This window comes from Medicago sativa, chromosome 2, assembly GCF_051527215.1.
Source record: "Medicago sativa cultivar Bolivia chromosome 2, Bolivia_mono, whole genome shotgun sequence".
Lineage (NCBI taxonomy): Eukaryota > Viridiplantae > Streptophyta > Magnoliopsida > Fabales > Fabaceae > Medicago > Medicago sativa.
Window position 1 is genome coordinate 16,286,535 of NC_140750.1, and position 17,163 is coordinate 16,303,697.

At 30.6% G+C, this 17,163-nt stretch overlaps 1 protein-coding gene across 1 annotated transcript; it reads left to right on the forward strand.

Annotated features, from left to right (window-relative positions):
- Positions 1–2,448: 2,448 nt before the first annotated feature.
- LOC146944985 (peroxidase E5-like) lies at positions 2,449–4,618 on the forward strand. Its single transcript, XM_085743365.1, has 4 exons — positions 2,449–2,707; positions 2,872–3,063; positions 3,181–3,346; positions 3,980–4,618. Exons 1-4 carry the CDS (start codon positions 2,486–2,488, stop codon positions 4,465–4,467), a joined length of 1,068 nt encoding a protein of 355 aa, XP_085599491.1. The 5' UTR covers positions 2,449–2,485; the 3' UTR covers positions 4,468–4,618.
- Positions 4,619–17,163: the final 12,545 nt, after the last annotated feature.

The window sequence follows — 17,163 nt, forward strand, 5'->3', positions numbered from 1 at the left end:
TTAATCCAACTGTTAAAAAAAACTTTCCCATGGTGGGAACCAATTCTCCTTTCCCATGCTAAACCCCACCATAATTTAATGCAATACGTACCATTTGTAAACTATAACAACTCATCCCCTGCCCAAATTTTATATTATAATAATAATATAATAGGAGTTAGTAATAACAACTCCACAAAGATTCTGTCAAAGAAAACAACAGGGTAGTTAACAACGTAAATTCCGGGAAAATTAAGACTATAGGAACAAATCCTGGTCGAGACACGAGAGCCCATGTTCGGCTCAGCAAGACATTTGACCTTATTTGACAATAGTCATATGTTTTTTTAAAGGAATATTTAATCATAATAATACATCATTTTAAGGAGATATTGATTTATATACACTGTAAAACTTATTTTCATATGTGTTCAATTAAACCATGTAAATATTTTAGAAACTAATCTAAAAAGATGGCATCATGAATTGATTTGTATAGATGTATATGTGTAAAAAAGAATTGCAAAATCGATGTATGAAAGTCAGATCCTTTAATGGACATCGAGGAGAATTCTTGTATGGTCACGATCACAAATTCAAATCATTGAAGAGTTCTTTCTTTTTTTTTTTTTACTTTTTTCTATTTACTTGTTAATGGATTTTCGGTTGTTCTGACATGACAATGTAATAGATATGTACCTTCTTATTGAAAATAAGACAAGACCATTTTAATGTGTGAAACTGACTTTAAAATTTAAATCATCCACTCTGGATGATTTTAAAGACCTTAAATCCATGATATGAGATAACTATGAAACTATGTGAAAATACTAAAACATGGGAATAGTGGATCACCATGTGTGCACTAAATAATTTAAATCTAGGGTGTGACTACACAAACATTGACGTCGGTGTAAATACAATTTAAGCAATAGTTATTGGATTTTATGGGGTCCATACAATACAACATCATTGGCCAAAACACCAATAATCCTTTGTTTTAGTTTTGTACGCCTCATCATAAAGAAATGAAGTGTGGTGGCTCATACAACTGTCTGAGTGGTGATCGGTGGTGATCAGAGTGGTGATCGCAATGGTGAATTGAATAGTAATCAGATGATAGTTGGAATGGTGACAGTCGTAGTCAAAGTGATAGTCAATGGTGGTCAAACTTGTAATTGGAAGTTGATTAAATGGTGGTTGTCGGTGGTTAGAGTGTTAGTCGTAATGGTTAGTAATGTGGTAGTGAAATTGGAGATCGAAAGTGGTTGAAGTGGTGGTCGGAGGTGCTCGAGGTGATGGTTGGTGGTGATCAAACTGGTGGTTGGAGGTGATTAGAGTAGTTGTCGGCAACTATTAGTGGTCACATGCTAGCCTCCAAATAAAAATGGAAATTATAAAATCTATTTTTATTGTTTTGATATTTAAGTGAAAACATTTTCAAATAAAGTAAAAAATTATTTTAACCTCATTTTATATGAACATGTTTTATTTTTCAATTTAACTTTTAAAATAAAATCTTACGACCATCATGAATGGTCCCTAATGTTTTACAATGGAGAGATACAAAAACGTTTTGTTATCACCGAAGAGTTAAACTCTGTTTGTAAAAATAAACAAAAAAACTCTGTTTGTCAAAGCCAATTTTCGAATTTTACTAGGTTATAAAGTTGTTTGATACACTTCTTCAAGTAACATTTGAACTTATAATTTGTAGCATTTTCTCTCAATTTTACCCTTGATATCTTAATTAAAAAGGTAATTGTTTCATAAAACCATATTTTTATATCATTTGATATTTATTTAGTTTAACCGTTAACTTTACCGTATAATATATGATATGTATAAATTCAATCTACTACATTATTAGCTATAAGTTAATTTGCTATCTGACTACCAATCATTTTTTTTATCACTTTATAGATAATTTGGATGGATATTTAAGTTTTTTTTTTTAGGGATTGAATGGATTTTTTTTTTTTTTGGTGTACAAGGCTAAAAATGGTTTGGGTGAGAGCATTTTAACATGGTGTTACAGGTTTGATTCCCTGCAACACCCTTTTTATTAATTTGAATGGATATTTAAGTTACTTTGTTCAATTAATTTCTTTCGACTGCACTATACATATACAACAGTATATGCTTTGAAATCCTAATCACTTTCTAAAGTCATAAAAGAAAAGGTTGAAAAATTTAGAGGGTTTGAATTCAGAGTACTATAATAATTAAGTGACGACAATTTTCACTGGCCTGTAACACACATCACCTTAAATTCGTATATATAATAATGCGATTTATATATTATATTTTTGAAGACTTACATAATTTCTAGAAAAATAATTACTAAATTTACAAGTGTATCTTAAATATTGATGTATATTCTTATCAAATGTCACTCATGGCAACCACAAGCCACCACCTATAGTCATGTTATGGCCTATAAATAAAGACACATTTTCTTCCCTAATCAACCACAGCAACCTCAATATCATATAGCTTGGTAAAAATGAACTCCCTTAGTCTCATAGCGACAGCTCTATGCTGTGTAGTAGTTGTGTTTGGAGGACTACCCTTCTCCTCAAATGCACAACTTCGTCCAGATTTTTACGCCAAAACATGTCCCCAACTGCAATCTATTGTATTTCAAATCTTAGAGAAGGTTTCTAAGACTGATTCTCGAATGCCTGCGAGTATCATCAGGCTTCACTTTCATGATTGTTTCGTTCAAGTATGTATTATATACTCTTTCATTTGTATTTATGATAATGAAAAATAAACAATAGTTCCCAAAGTTAATAATTTTTTCGTAATTTAAAGTGAAATGACATAATGACATTTTTGAGAGGGAGTATTAAATAACTTGATTGATGATATTATTCATGGTTTTAACAGGGTTGTGATGCATCAGTATTGTTGAATAACACTGATACTATTAAAAGTGAACAAGATGCTGGTCCAAATGTAAACTCCTTAAGAAGATTGGATGTTATCAATCAGATTAAGACTAAAGTGGAAAAAGTTTGTCCTAATACAGTTTCTTGTGCTGATATTCTCACACTTGCAGCTGGAGTATCTTCAGTTCTGGTAAATATGTTAAAAGCCAATTATTTTTAGTAATTTTACATAATAATGGTTGAATCAACTTCTTTTATTTATTTATTGTATGGTCTTAAAATAACACAAATCTATGTATATTCACAGAGTGGGGGTCCAGGTTGGATCGTTCCATTGGGAAGAAGGGATAGTCTAACAGCAAGTCAATCCCTTGCCAATCAAAATCTTCCAGGTCCCAACTTCAGTTTAGATCAACTTAAATCTGCCTTTGCTGATCAAGGACTCAACACGGTTGATCTTGTAGCACTCTCAGGTATGCAAATACATGCACCATTTCCTAAATAATAATAATAATAAAATATAATTTTTTATCCAACGACGACATTTAGATAAGATGATATGAGTCTCCATGATGTTTACATAAATAAAGATTTTAAATTTGAATTTAATTATGAACCATAGTGATATTAAAATTTAAACTATTGAGGAGAGTTGTCACGACTTTAGATTTCACATGACTTGATGAATTAGTCTATAGAGGAGTAGGTTACTCAATCATAAATTATTTTTTTAAAAAATGAATTTAAAAATTAATCTGAAATTCACCATTTGATTTTGAACTAACTTGCTTTGACTTTTGAATAAATTATCCAATAAAAAAAGACAAATTGCATCCGTTAAGATAATTTCTTTGTAAGTGTACAAGCACAATTTATTTTTTCTATCTTAACACTCGGATAAAAAAAAAACAAATTACATCCGTTAAGACTCTGATAAGTTTTTTTGAAAAGTAAGTGAACTTTGATGAGGAATTGTTCGAGCTATGATTCAAACTCGAATTCTTTCAAAAAAAAAATGTGTATCTTATACTAGATCGTATTAATCCCTAGAGCTATATAGCACATGATGGAAGAGTATATGATTTACATAAATGCTTCAATTTCAGGTGCCCATACATTAGGAAGAGCACGTTGCCTTTTCATACTTGATCGATTATACGACTTCGACAATACTGGCAAACCTGATCCAACTCTTGACCCAACATACTTAAAACAGTTGCAAAAACAATGTCCTCAGAATGGACCTGGAAATAACGTTGTCAATTTTGACCCAACAACTCCCGATAAATTAGACAAGAACTACTACAACAATCTTCAAGGTAAAAAGGGTTTGCTTCAAAGTGACCAAGAATTGTTCTCAACACCAGGTGCAGATACCATTAGCATTGTCAACAACTTTGGAAATAACCAAAATGTTTTCTTCCAGAACTTTATAAATTCAATGATTAAAATGGGTAATATTGGCGTGCTTACCGGAACGAAAGGAGAAATTAGAAAACAATGCAATTTTGTTAACAAGAAATCTTCTGAATTGGATCTTGCCACTGTGGCCTCTACAGAATCAATGGAAGGGGATATGGTTAGTTCAATCTAAATGAATGTGGGTTACTTTAGTTGAAATGTGGTGATTGGAATTCACTAATAAAGAGAAGTGCTAGCTAGGCATATCTGTGCCATGATGTGTATGTTATGTGCTTTATGTGTGTAAGATAACCTTTTTTTTCTAAGTAATTTTCATTATAGTATATCCTCTCTTTCAGTCACAAGTTATGTCTGTGTTTTTTTTTTTTTTTAACAATAAAGAGAAATTTATCATAATAGAGATGAATGAGATCAATATGGTTAATTCAACACTAATCAACTCTTATAGAAACGAGCAATTACAACGGAGATATACCGTCATGCTAGTCTATCCATCCAAAATGAAAAGATGACAAGTAAAATCTAGTGACATGATTTAAAATATAAATCCTCGACTCAAATCGACGATCCTATTCAAAATACTGAACAAAAGACTTGTTGAAACAATCATACATCAGATATTTTAAACAAGTTCGACAAACGAAGAAGATGCATGAATTAGATATTTGTAAGCCACACAATGTCATTTGTGATTAATCAATTGCCCTTGCTGTCTGCAATCCTTCTTTCCGTTGATACCAAAACCTATGTCAGCTTGATCCATCCTTACATCATTCACACCACCATCACCAACAATTGCTAATGTTCTATAGTCAAGAACTGCACAAGTTGTGACAGACAGTGGCAGAGGGAACCAGCATAATCAGACACCAAAAAAATTCACAAACAGAAAAAAAAAAAAAAAAATTAAATCAGACATTGTGAAGCATATTCCTTCTTTGCCTATCAGCCATTGTGCAACATGAAAATGCATATATGTATAAAAAGTGGAAACATTACATTCAAAATGACTATTAAGAAATTGTTCAATTTGAATGACAACCAGTGCAAGTAATATATTCAAAATGGCCATTAAGAAATCTTCAAGAGTTCGATGTACATTTTTTATCTCCTTCCTCTAATTCAATACCTAGGCTAGAGTCTCCTCTCATGATGATATCAGTCTGCCAATTGCATAACCAAGTTAGTCAGACATCGTGCAACATTTTGGGGAAAAACTCCCGTCTTTTATATACTATAGAAGACGGGAGTTTTTGCCCAAAAAGTGCACGATGCCTTCCATGATATCCATGAGAGGATATCTCCGCCTCCCATGCCTTCAATCCTCAGTATCTACCAAAGAAAAAAAATGATATCATTTTAAGTATACTCAAAATGTATAGGTTGTGAAAGTAATTAAATTAAGTATTAAACCAACACAAAAACCTTAAATTTTCCAAGAAGAACTGTGGCAGCACAGTATACCACATGGAGAACCGCTAAAATGAATATGAGGATGTGCAACTGGTGAAATCCATGGACTGATATAAGGGGCTCAAATCCCTAATATATAGAGAAAAATACCAAGCAAACAACTATTACATTCCCAACTATGGATGAGATTGATCGTAACATTTAAGATATCATTTATTAGAGAAAAATAAAAAAGCAATGAGATGAACCCTAGTATCATCAACTCTGCAAAACAAAAAAAAATTAACATCGCTTACAATATTTTAGATAATCAAATAATTTATCAAAACAAAAAAAAATTAACATCGCTTACCATATTTTAGATAATCAAATAATTTATTAATAGGGAGTACAAGGGTACTCAACCCATTACAAACAGACCAATTTACAAGAATATTAGACACCTCCAATGGCTTCTAAGTATGTGTCTAATAAATTCTTCGCAAAATTTTTTTAAAAAAAATTCCTCTAAAAAAAGTGTGCATCTAATAAATTATTTTGCTTCAAAAGATACTCATAACAGTGCGATAATAGTATGATCGCAAATATTTCTGCAGTTTGTTTTCACATTTGGTTACTCCTTATTTGCTAATTTTTGTTAACAAAAAATAATAAAAATAATTTTTGTTTTTGGATTTAGAGTCCGTATTTAAGCAAGACTTTTTAGCCCAACCCAACATAACCTAAGCTCGTTCGGGTCAGCCCTAAACGGGTTGGTAACCCATTTTGGCTGCTCTAGATTGGTCGTTGGTATAATTAAATAATTAATCAAAGTTAAAATAATATAAATATTTAATTTATTAATAAATTGATATTAAAATAAAGTTTTAGTGCTACATTGACTAAGATTTACCTTCTTTTCTTTTTTGTAGAGCTTCAAGCAAAGTTATTTTGTTCCTTTTGTCAAGTCCCTAAGAAAATACAAAAGACTCATGAATCATTAAGCCATCAACAAGAATTTTAAAGAACTCAATAGCCAAAACAATCCATCAACTTCAAAAAGTTCTAAGGTTTCACTTATCATGGTGCAATTTCAACAAAAGAGAAAAAATTACCACAGCAAAAAAAAAAAGGAAGAAAAAAGACAAATTAATGCACACGTACAATAAATGTTTTTAAAATCCCTAAAATAACAAGGACTATTCTTCAAAGTCACGCAAAATGTAGGGACCAAAAATATATTTAACCCTAAAATAATCGGGACCCATAACCGCCACATCAGCATTCCGATAGAGAATTAACAGCAGGGACTAATTTTGATAACGGAGATAAAATGTGAGGATTTTAAAAACATTTACTGAAATGTAGGGACTATTCTTCAAAGGGGCACAAAATGTAAGGACTAAAAACATATTTATCCCTTTAAATTATAAGTTGTTTTTCAAAGAAAAATTTGTCTTAAATTATAAGACGTTTTACATTATTAATAAATATTAATTTTATTTTACCTATCATACCATTAGTATATATCACTCTATCTTCTTTCAATTTTTTAATATATATTTTTCATACAATAAATAAAGTATAATTTGGTAAATTAACTTATAATTTTTCTTTCTCATACACAAATGATTAATTACAATTTTTTGGTAAAAAAAAAGGCATAGCCCAATTTAATTACATATTTTAACCTACGTGAAATAAACATAACGAGTTATAATTGAGATGAAAGAAAGATCCACTTTGGTTGGTCTAGAAATGTTAGTTTGAGGCTTTGGAGTGTGCTCCTCTCAATATCGTAAGTTTGATTCTCTCTGATACCACTTTAGGTGGGGCGCTATTTTGACTTGTTAAAAAAAGATTGAGATAAAAGAAGTTTATTTCTAGTGTTTTCGTAGCACAACTTGTGTGTGAACTCTTTCTTTCGCACTCCTTCCATTTTAAATTATAAGTTGTTTATGAAAGAATACTTTGTCTTAAATTATAAGACATTTTACATTATTAATAAAATGTTAATTTTATTTTACTTATAATACCATTAGTTATATATTACTCTATCTTCTTTCAATTTTTTAATATATATTTTTCATACAATAAATAAAGGATAATTTTGTAAATTAACTTATAATTTTTCTTTCTCTTACACAAATGATCAATTACATTTTTTTTATACAAAAAGAAGGCATAGCCCATTTTAATTACATACTTTAACCTATGTAAAATAAACATAACGATTTATAATTGAGATAGAATAAAGACCCACTTTGATTGGTCTGGAGATGCTAGCTTGAGACTTTGGAGTATGCTTCTCTCAATGTCTTAAATTTAATTCTCTATAAAATCAATTTGGGTGAACTATTTTAACTTATTAAAAAAAATATTGAGATTAGAAGAAATTTATTTCTAGTGTTTTCGTTGCACTACTTGTGTTTGTTCTTCTTAACATTCTACTAAGATAAATTTTCTAACTTTCTAGTGTTTCTCCGTAGCACTACATGTGTTCCTTTCTAGATTTTATAATAAATTTTGCGATGTAGGAACAAAAAAGACAAGCCAAATTGGTAGACCTAATGGACAGTTATTATTAAAGGAAATATTAGCATATGTCACTCTATTGGCAAATATATTTACATGGAGATAAAAATCTAACACCAATAAGAAATTAAATGAAATATTAGCATATGTCACTCTATTGGAAACTTTAATTTAACTATGTCACATGTCATTTTGTAAGAAACTTATGGTTGGCATGTGAAATGTTTTCTCATGTAAGAAACATACTATTTTAATCATTCATGTTAAATAATTTGAAGACCTTCTATCAAAAAAATTATTATAGGATTTCTATAAAAAAAAATTATGAATAACCTGAATAGACAACTATAGATGAAAGCCAAATATATTTATATCTAGATAAAAAATCTAACGCTAATAAGACAACATATGGGAATCCATAAAAAAAACTATATTGGTGAAAAGATATTAATATCTCTATGAAAATGTATCCTAAAAAAAAAAATCTTTATGAAAATGTATTATTGTTTAAATTTCAATCATATCTTGTCTTTTTCAGAGGAATCATACCTTATTTTTGTTAGATCAAACCTATATTGATCATTCTTTATTTTTGTATTTTTTCAAACGAATAAATACTTTTATTTTTTCAATAGGATATTATCATTATTAAAATAAAAATGTTATAATAGAATTTCATATTGTAGCATAAAGTAATTTGTATCTCTATATATGATGAAAATTAACATGTGCTTGGAACAGGTCACCTATGCTAGTCTATGCCATTCACAATCAATATAATGTCTTTTCTACCAAAATAAATTCCAAGTATTGTGACATGTCTTTTTAACATTCTCAACAAACTTTAAATATGGTAGTATGGACAATTGTTTAATCATGTGCAATACTTTAAAAAAAATGCTTTAATTCATTGACGATTGTTACATTAACTCATTCATTTGTTTTAATTCATTCATTTAAAATGTTCATAAATTGATGTTGTGCGGCTGTGAAGCACGCTCTTCACAGTGGCTGTGAAGCCATAGTATATGCAATCCTATAACACGGTTGGGAGAAAAATAAAATAAGGTTGGGTGTTGATCACACCAACCAACAAAGTTCATGTCTAGAAGTAATTTTATTATCATTTATTACTTTTGACTATATTTGTTCTTTGTGATTGTGAATTTGTGAAGACAGGAAAGGAATTTTTGATTGAAATCCATGCAAATTTATCTTTACTTCCAATAAACTATCCATGAACCTTGTTGTTGACATGTTGTGCGACGCGCTCTTCACAAGGGCAGTGAAGCCATAGTACATACAATGCAAAAATAAAGGTGGGAGAAAAATAAAATAGGGTTGGGTGTTGATCACACCAACCAACAAGGTTCACGGCTAGAAGTAATTTTCTTAGCATTTTTTACTTTTGACTATATTTTCTCTTGTTCTTGTGAATTTGTGAAGATTCCAAATTAATAGGGAGAGTTTTGTCATCTATTATAATTCTACCCAACTCAAGAAATTAATTTGTGTAGTTGTGCGTAGAAGACACCAAATTTAAACACACATATTATTAGAGACACTAATCTATAACTCAAAAATGACTTTGATGGAAGAAGATATTAATTAATGCAATTAAAAGTTTATTTTGGATGTGTTTTTGTAGTAAATTGTTGGGTCCTTGCCTTTTTTTGCGAATGGTTTACATTATCACTAAATTGTATACTTAAATTGTCTTGGTTGTCACTTTCATTATAGTTTATCATTCCTTGAAGAGGATATCATTCATTATAGCTATATACATTACATTATCAAGACACACACAAGCACGCACGCGCGCGCGCACCCACTCATAAAAAATTGAGCACCAGAATCATAATTCTCACATGACATTGAAAATATCTGGAATGACTCAGAGTGCGACTATGTGTACCCTGCAAACATACCCAATTATGAACATTTTAAATGAATGAGTGAATGTAACATTTGTCAATGAATTAAAACAATTTTATCATAGTATTGCATGTAATCAAACAATTGTCAATGACTACCATATGTAAAGTTTATTGAGAATGTTAAAGTGACATGTCATGTATACTTAAAAAAAAAATTGATGGTAGAAAAGACATTTTATTGATTGTGAATGGTATAGACTAGCATAGGTGATATGTTCCAAGCACATGTTAATTTTCATCGTAGAGATGCAAATTACTTTATACTATGATTGAAATTCTATTTTTATAATTATTATTTTAATAATGATTATATTCTATTGCAAAAATAAAAGTATTTGTTTGTTTGTAAAAAAATACAAAAGAATGAATTGTTCAATATAGGTTTGATCTAACAAAAACAATGTATGATTGGAATTTAAACAATAATACATTTTCATATGGATATTAATCTCAAAAACCATTCTAGTGTATTGTCTTATTAGTCTTAGATTTTTATCTAGATATAAATATATTTGGCTTTCATTTAGAGTTGTTTATTCAGGTCTTTCATAAATATATTTTTTTAATAGAAATCCTTTAATCATTTTTTGATAGAAGGTCTTGTAATTATTTAACAAGAATGCTTACAGTAGCATGTTTCTTATATGAAGAAAACATTTAATTTGACATGTCAATCATAAGTTTCTTACAAAATGACATGTGACATAGTTTAAATAAAATTGCTAACAGAGTGACATATGCTAATATTTCCTTTAATGTCTTATTAATGCTAGATTTTTATTTAGAAGACTAAGATGTATGACTTTTTTATGAGATAAAAATCAAAATTATGTAGGACAAAAATTTTGCACCCCCTGACTCAGGGTCCTGGATATGCCACTGTTCAGGTATGCAGTTTTCAACTATTAAATAATTAGGTATGTTTAGGGGTATACATAGTCTTACTTTCATATTTGTTCCTACAGTTTTGAGGGGCCCGTGCATATTATGATTTTTGTGCCCTATTTTTATGAGCAAATGTGTGCGTGCGTGCGTGCGTGCATGCAAGTGCGGTAATTTTTTTTTTGTAGATACAAGAATGGAAAGAGTGCAAGGCAGAGACATCATCACATGGATGAGTCTGCCAATGGTATGACTAACAATGTAAGACATCATGCTACTTTTTAGGTGAAAAATCCATTCTTAGATGTAGTAAACCCTGCTTTACAGTAATTCAATCTACATTTGATAGTGGATCCACTTGACAGCTTTGTGTAAATGTAAACACTGATTGAAATTAGCACTCATTGCACGAAGAATATTGCACCAATTGCATTAATAGAAATCAGTTCCCCAACATTACCTAATATATCTATAAATTATTTTGGAACAGACACATCATAGAAATATGTGTAAAACAACAACACAAGAATAGAAAGCTACTCAAAGTTTACCTAAATATAGCTACATATAGTTTAGTTTAACCAAGATATAATAATGAATTTGTTGAATTTATTTTACCTTTTATGTACATATTTACCCAATTGCATTAATAGAAATCAGTTCCCCAATTGTTCAGTCAATTAAGTTCAAAAGCAATTATGAAATCAAAATGGGATTTCAGCAACAAAAAACAAAAACTTAACAATTAAAAAGTGAACTTGAATCAACAAAAACTAAAACTCACAAAATATATGAAAAATGAAGAGTAGAATAGAACCTAAATGGATTTTGCTCTAATGATGGATCTACTAATTGGGGTCTGGGTATCATATGAAACCCCAACGTCATCATCAGCCTGCATCTCATCAACGAATTCCTCATCCCTCATCCCGCGCCTTGTGGTCTAGATGAATCTCATAAGTGCCATTGATGACGGTCTTCCATCAATAGAGCGACTTGAGTGATTGGTGTTGCTTCCGTGCATTCTTCCCACGCTTGACACTCCTAGTTCATAAGATGTTGATCTTTTCCTTGTTCCTGTGATCTGCAAAAGTTTTACAACCTTGAAATATTAGTAATGATGGTAAATAACTTCCAAAAACGAAAGTAATAGAAAGGAAAGTGGTACGACAACAAAACTTGAAACATTAGTAATGATGGTAAATAACTTCCAGACCATACAAGGGCAGCGAAACGTAGTTGCAGATGAATATCTTGCCAAACCTCCAAAACATTCATCAAATTCATTTCAAGATAAGATTATAGTATAGATTTTGAAATGCATATTGCAGCATGCCATTTTATTGAAAAAAGAGAATTTGAAATCAAACATACCCCAAAGCTATTTTGAATATTGAAGGCGTAATACCAACATTGAAACAAGCAATCCGACCGAATGAACTCTGCAAATTAAGATATCATCATTAATTATTAGCCAATTACCATACTACAAAATAACAAGTTAACAATATTTAAGGTGTAAAGATGGTCATTTACCCATAGCCATATGCAATAAGCTATTTGAAAAGCACTCTGCAAGATTAGAGACTATTAGTTAGTTACAAATATTAACAACTCCAAAATTGAAAACGCCCCAAAATAATTTGCTCTCATTAATGCAAAGATTGAACTAGGAAATTTTCCCTACTTGTTTGTCAGCATGTGCATTAGAATATCTTAAAATATGTAGCACACTAACAAAAGTAATACATATGGTTACATTCAATTATTATGGTTTTTTGAAATTTGTTATTGATGTCAATATATTAGTGTCAGTTTTGTGTTTTATCTTATTTTTAGATGAATTTAACAAATTGAATACCTCAAACAAGGAAAAATGGAGAAGACAAAGAACAAATCGAGGCTTCCCAAACCAAAAGTATTTGTCGGAGCCTTGAATGTGGGGATTCCTTTGGATTACTCCATGTCTCTGTGATTTCCAGAGACATGTTGGACGATATGGCTTGTCAAACGGGTGACAACTCATGGTCACGCGGTTCACAACTCTCTTTGATATGTGGTACAGGTTAGGGTATGCAACATGCAACTCTTTAATAAATAGGTATGTTTAGGGGTATACATAGTCGTACTCTCAGAGTCGTTCCTGAAAGTTTGAGTGCCTCATGCGAATTATGACTTTGGTGCCCTGTTTTTTATGAGCGGGCGTGTGGGCACGTGCGTGTGTGCATGCGTGCATGCTTGTATGTGTGCAAGTGTGTGTCTTTATTATTTAATGCATATATCTTAAGTATAAAACATGTGCAAGAAACTAATTATAAGTTGTTTTAATACAACTTCAAGTGAAATAAAATATTTTTAAAGACAAGTTAATGGTCAAATCAATATCAATATTGAAAAGTTCACACCAAACCACAACTACAACATAGTTATAAATAACAAAAGTAAGTATACATGTATCTATCAATTCAAACTTTTATTATTAGTATCCAATAATCACAAATAATATGTTTATATGCTTTTTAAAAAAATTATTTTAATTTTTTTTAGGGAAAAAAACAATTTATATTAATATAATCTTTTTTTTAGATATTCATATTTGGGTCAATATATCAATATAATAAGGATTGTTTTATTATTATGAGTCTAGCCTTTTTTTATTAGAATCTAAGACTAACCTAAAAAATATATTTATTGATTACATTATTTTTTTATTACACACACACACACACACCCACACCATAGGGTATAAAAAAAATAGTGCCACTTAAAATTTACTACCTTGTGCGGTCGTTCCTCCCACACACCTTTGAAACCACCCATGAGCAATATCAAAGGTTCCTTTTGCTTATTTTACTTCCTAACCATATATGTTAAATATAATAAAAAATATGAAATATAATTTATTTTTGAAATAAAAAAAAAAGAAATATAATTTAAAGAACTAAAAAAAAGAGAATACATAATGAAAGTTGTTATCACACTATTAACAGACAAATATTTGTTATCAATAAATATTAAAAAAATTCGAGACAAATATTTGTCATTGATACATAAATAAAATACGCAACAAGCATTTATTAGGAAAGATTATAAAAAATTCACAAGACAAATATTTGTAATTTAAATAGGACCACAGTCTGGAGTTGGATGTAGCCAACAAACAATTGAATCAAGGACTTCAATATATATTGCCTCATGACCGTGACTCACTAAATGAGCATGCATGCAATTTTTGGTGCTATTGTAGCTTACCAAGTTTTTTCTCATTTCCAAATATTCATAACATGAATTTTGAATAGGCCCTTGTATTACAATTATGGAAATGTTTGTTATTGGACTCATGTGTAAAGGGATCAAAGGGAGTCACATGGTATAAACTTAACTTACATCAGTTAGTGTATGTACGTATGTGCTTTGATGTGTGGTGAGTATTTAGCATTTAGTATTCAAAACTAGATGGCGAGGATATACAAGTTGGTCTTACTAAACAAGTTTTACATACACATGTTTTTATACAGTTATCCTTATAAGAACTACTTCAGAGGTGAAAAATTCTCAAAGGGAATTGCCACTAGGAATTGGTGTGTCATTGATTTTTCAGGTTCGGATCGAGTCACTCACTTTATGAGTATGAGCACAAGGACGATAATTAAGAGCCTTCTTATTGGTTGTTGCATACCAATTATACATTATCAACAAGTTGTTTTGTATGCATGTTTGTTACCTTGTAATTTTGTATTGGTTCGTTTGTGTACAACCCAACAACCTAGTGGAAATGAGAAAGGAATACATGAAGCTTTCACGCACTTGGCACTAATAGTTGGTGATGTAACAAGGTTGAAATATTTAGGCTTTGTTTGGGAGTTTGGAGGGGAAGGGAGGGGAGGGCTTTGTGGGGTTGGAAATATATAGAAAAATGGACAAAAAATTCATATTTTTTGAAAGAACAGTTTTTTAGAGAATGATAAACTAATACTTATGATTAATATACTTTTAATTTTAAGAATATAATAACAACATAGATTGGATTTGAAAAATTCATATAAACCCGTCATAACCCTCCAAAACCTTCCCCCAATACAATTTTTGAGTTCCCCCAAATGAGGGGGATTTTTTATTATGAGTAAAAAATTAACCTCCAAAGCCCTCTCCTCCCAATGTCTTCTATTTCTTCCACTTGCTCCTTTCTTTTTTCCAAAACCCTCCCCTCCCCTCCAAACTCCCAAACAAAGCCTTAGTGTCTCACACTTATTTTGCTACTTGTTTTTCATTCATTGAATTAGATGATGGTAGTTATTGAACACTGCATGGATTGGAGAGTTGATTTTAACTTGTGGGAATGGAGATTTTTTTGAATGTTGGAAATTTTTTGGTGATGATAGAAGACTACGATACTTTCGCTATAAAAAGGGCTTGCTTCAAAGTGATCAAGAATTGTTCTCAACACCAGGTGAAGATACCATTAGCGTTGTCAAAATTCTGGCAGTAACCAAAATGCTTTCTTTGAGAGATTTAAGGATTCAATGATTAGAAAACACTGCAATTTCGTTAAGCATAAATATTTTGAACTATATCTTTCCACGGTCACATCTACAAAATCATATGAGGAGCGCATGGTTAGCTGAATTTAATTAATAAATAAATGAGGACTTGCAATGTAATTAAATGTGGTGGTTGCAAGTCACTAATAAAGAAGTAATAGACACATTTGTGTCATGTGATATATGCTTTCTTGTGTGTGTAGCAGAATCTTCTTTGATGTAAAGTTCAAAATCTCTTTCTCTCTATCTTCTTATACCATTTGGTCAATTTGTTTTTCCATAACGGCAAATTAAAGAGAAATCCAAGGCTTTAATAAATTGTTCACCATATACAACTAAAGCGTTAAATAAATTGATCAGGGAAGACAACCCAGTTATAAGAACACGACGCATAATTAGATATAAGCCAGAACCCTGAGTTTTCATTCTTGCTAATATATTATATTTATAGTTCTATGCCCTTAGTATTGATGGAAAAAAAAATGATTGTATTTTAGCAAGTGTAAGATGAGTGGAAAGTGTCACATTTTATAGAAACATGAGTGTTAAAACAATGCATAAGTATACATGGATGAAGAAGTTAGTATCAATAAAATACTCCGGATTTAAAAATAAGTTAAAGAATAAGAAATGAATTTTTAAAATTTTCAATATAAATTTTTGTATTAAAGTTTTTTCAGTGTAATAAAAATTATAGTTGAATTAGTTGTTTTTTGATATCTTATCATTTTTTTTTTTGGTAATTCATGCAGAAAACGGTGACAAGGTTAAACCTATATTTAATATTTTTTTTCTTCTTCAGGGCTCCAATATGTATCATTTCTTCGATCGAATCTATTTTTATTAGTTTTTTCGGGAGGGTTGAGGATTTTAGAAAAATTACTTGGATCAATTATGATATAGTTTGTTCAAAAAAGGAGTATGGTGGTTTGAGGGTTAGGCGGTTAAGAGAATTTAATATTGCTTTACTTGATAAATGATGTTGGAGGTTGAAGGAGTGTGGATGCTTGTCGTATAGAATCCTTTCAGCTAGATATGGTGAAGAGGGGGAAAATATCCGTGATGGGGAAGAGGATCTTTAGTTTGGTGGAATAATTTAAACAATATAAGAAATGGTGTTGGGTTGGGAGTTAGAGGGTAGTCCGACGACAACATTTGGCGTGAGGTTGGGGACATCAACTTAACTTTATGTGGAGTAGAAGCTCAGTTGGGGGAGTGCTGTATATATATTTTTTTTTTTGCATCCTATTGTTTTTTAGGAAAATGTCAATGACAATTGGTTTTGGGAATTGCATGTCTCAAAAAATTACAATGTTAGTAGCTTGTACTACTTCTTGCTCTCGGCAGATCAAATCATTACAACTGATGATTATAATTTTATTTGACGTAAAGAGGTTTCTTTGAAAGTAAGTATCTTTGTGTGACATCTTCTTCGAAATTGCATTCCTACAACTGAAAATTTAATTAGAAACGGAGCAAATACAGTTTCTACTCAATTTTGTGCGGGTGTTGTAGCAAATCAGAAGACGTGGATCATCTATTTATTCACTGTGGTTTTTCAGTCAACTTTTAAGCGGTGTC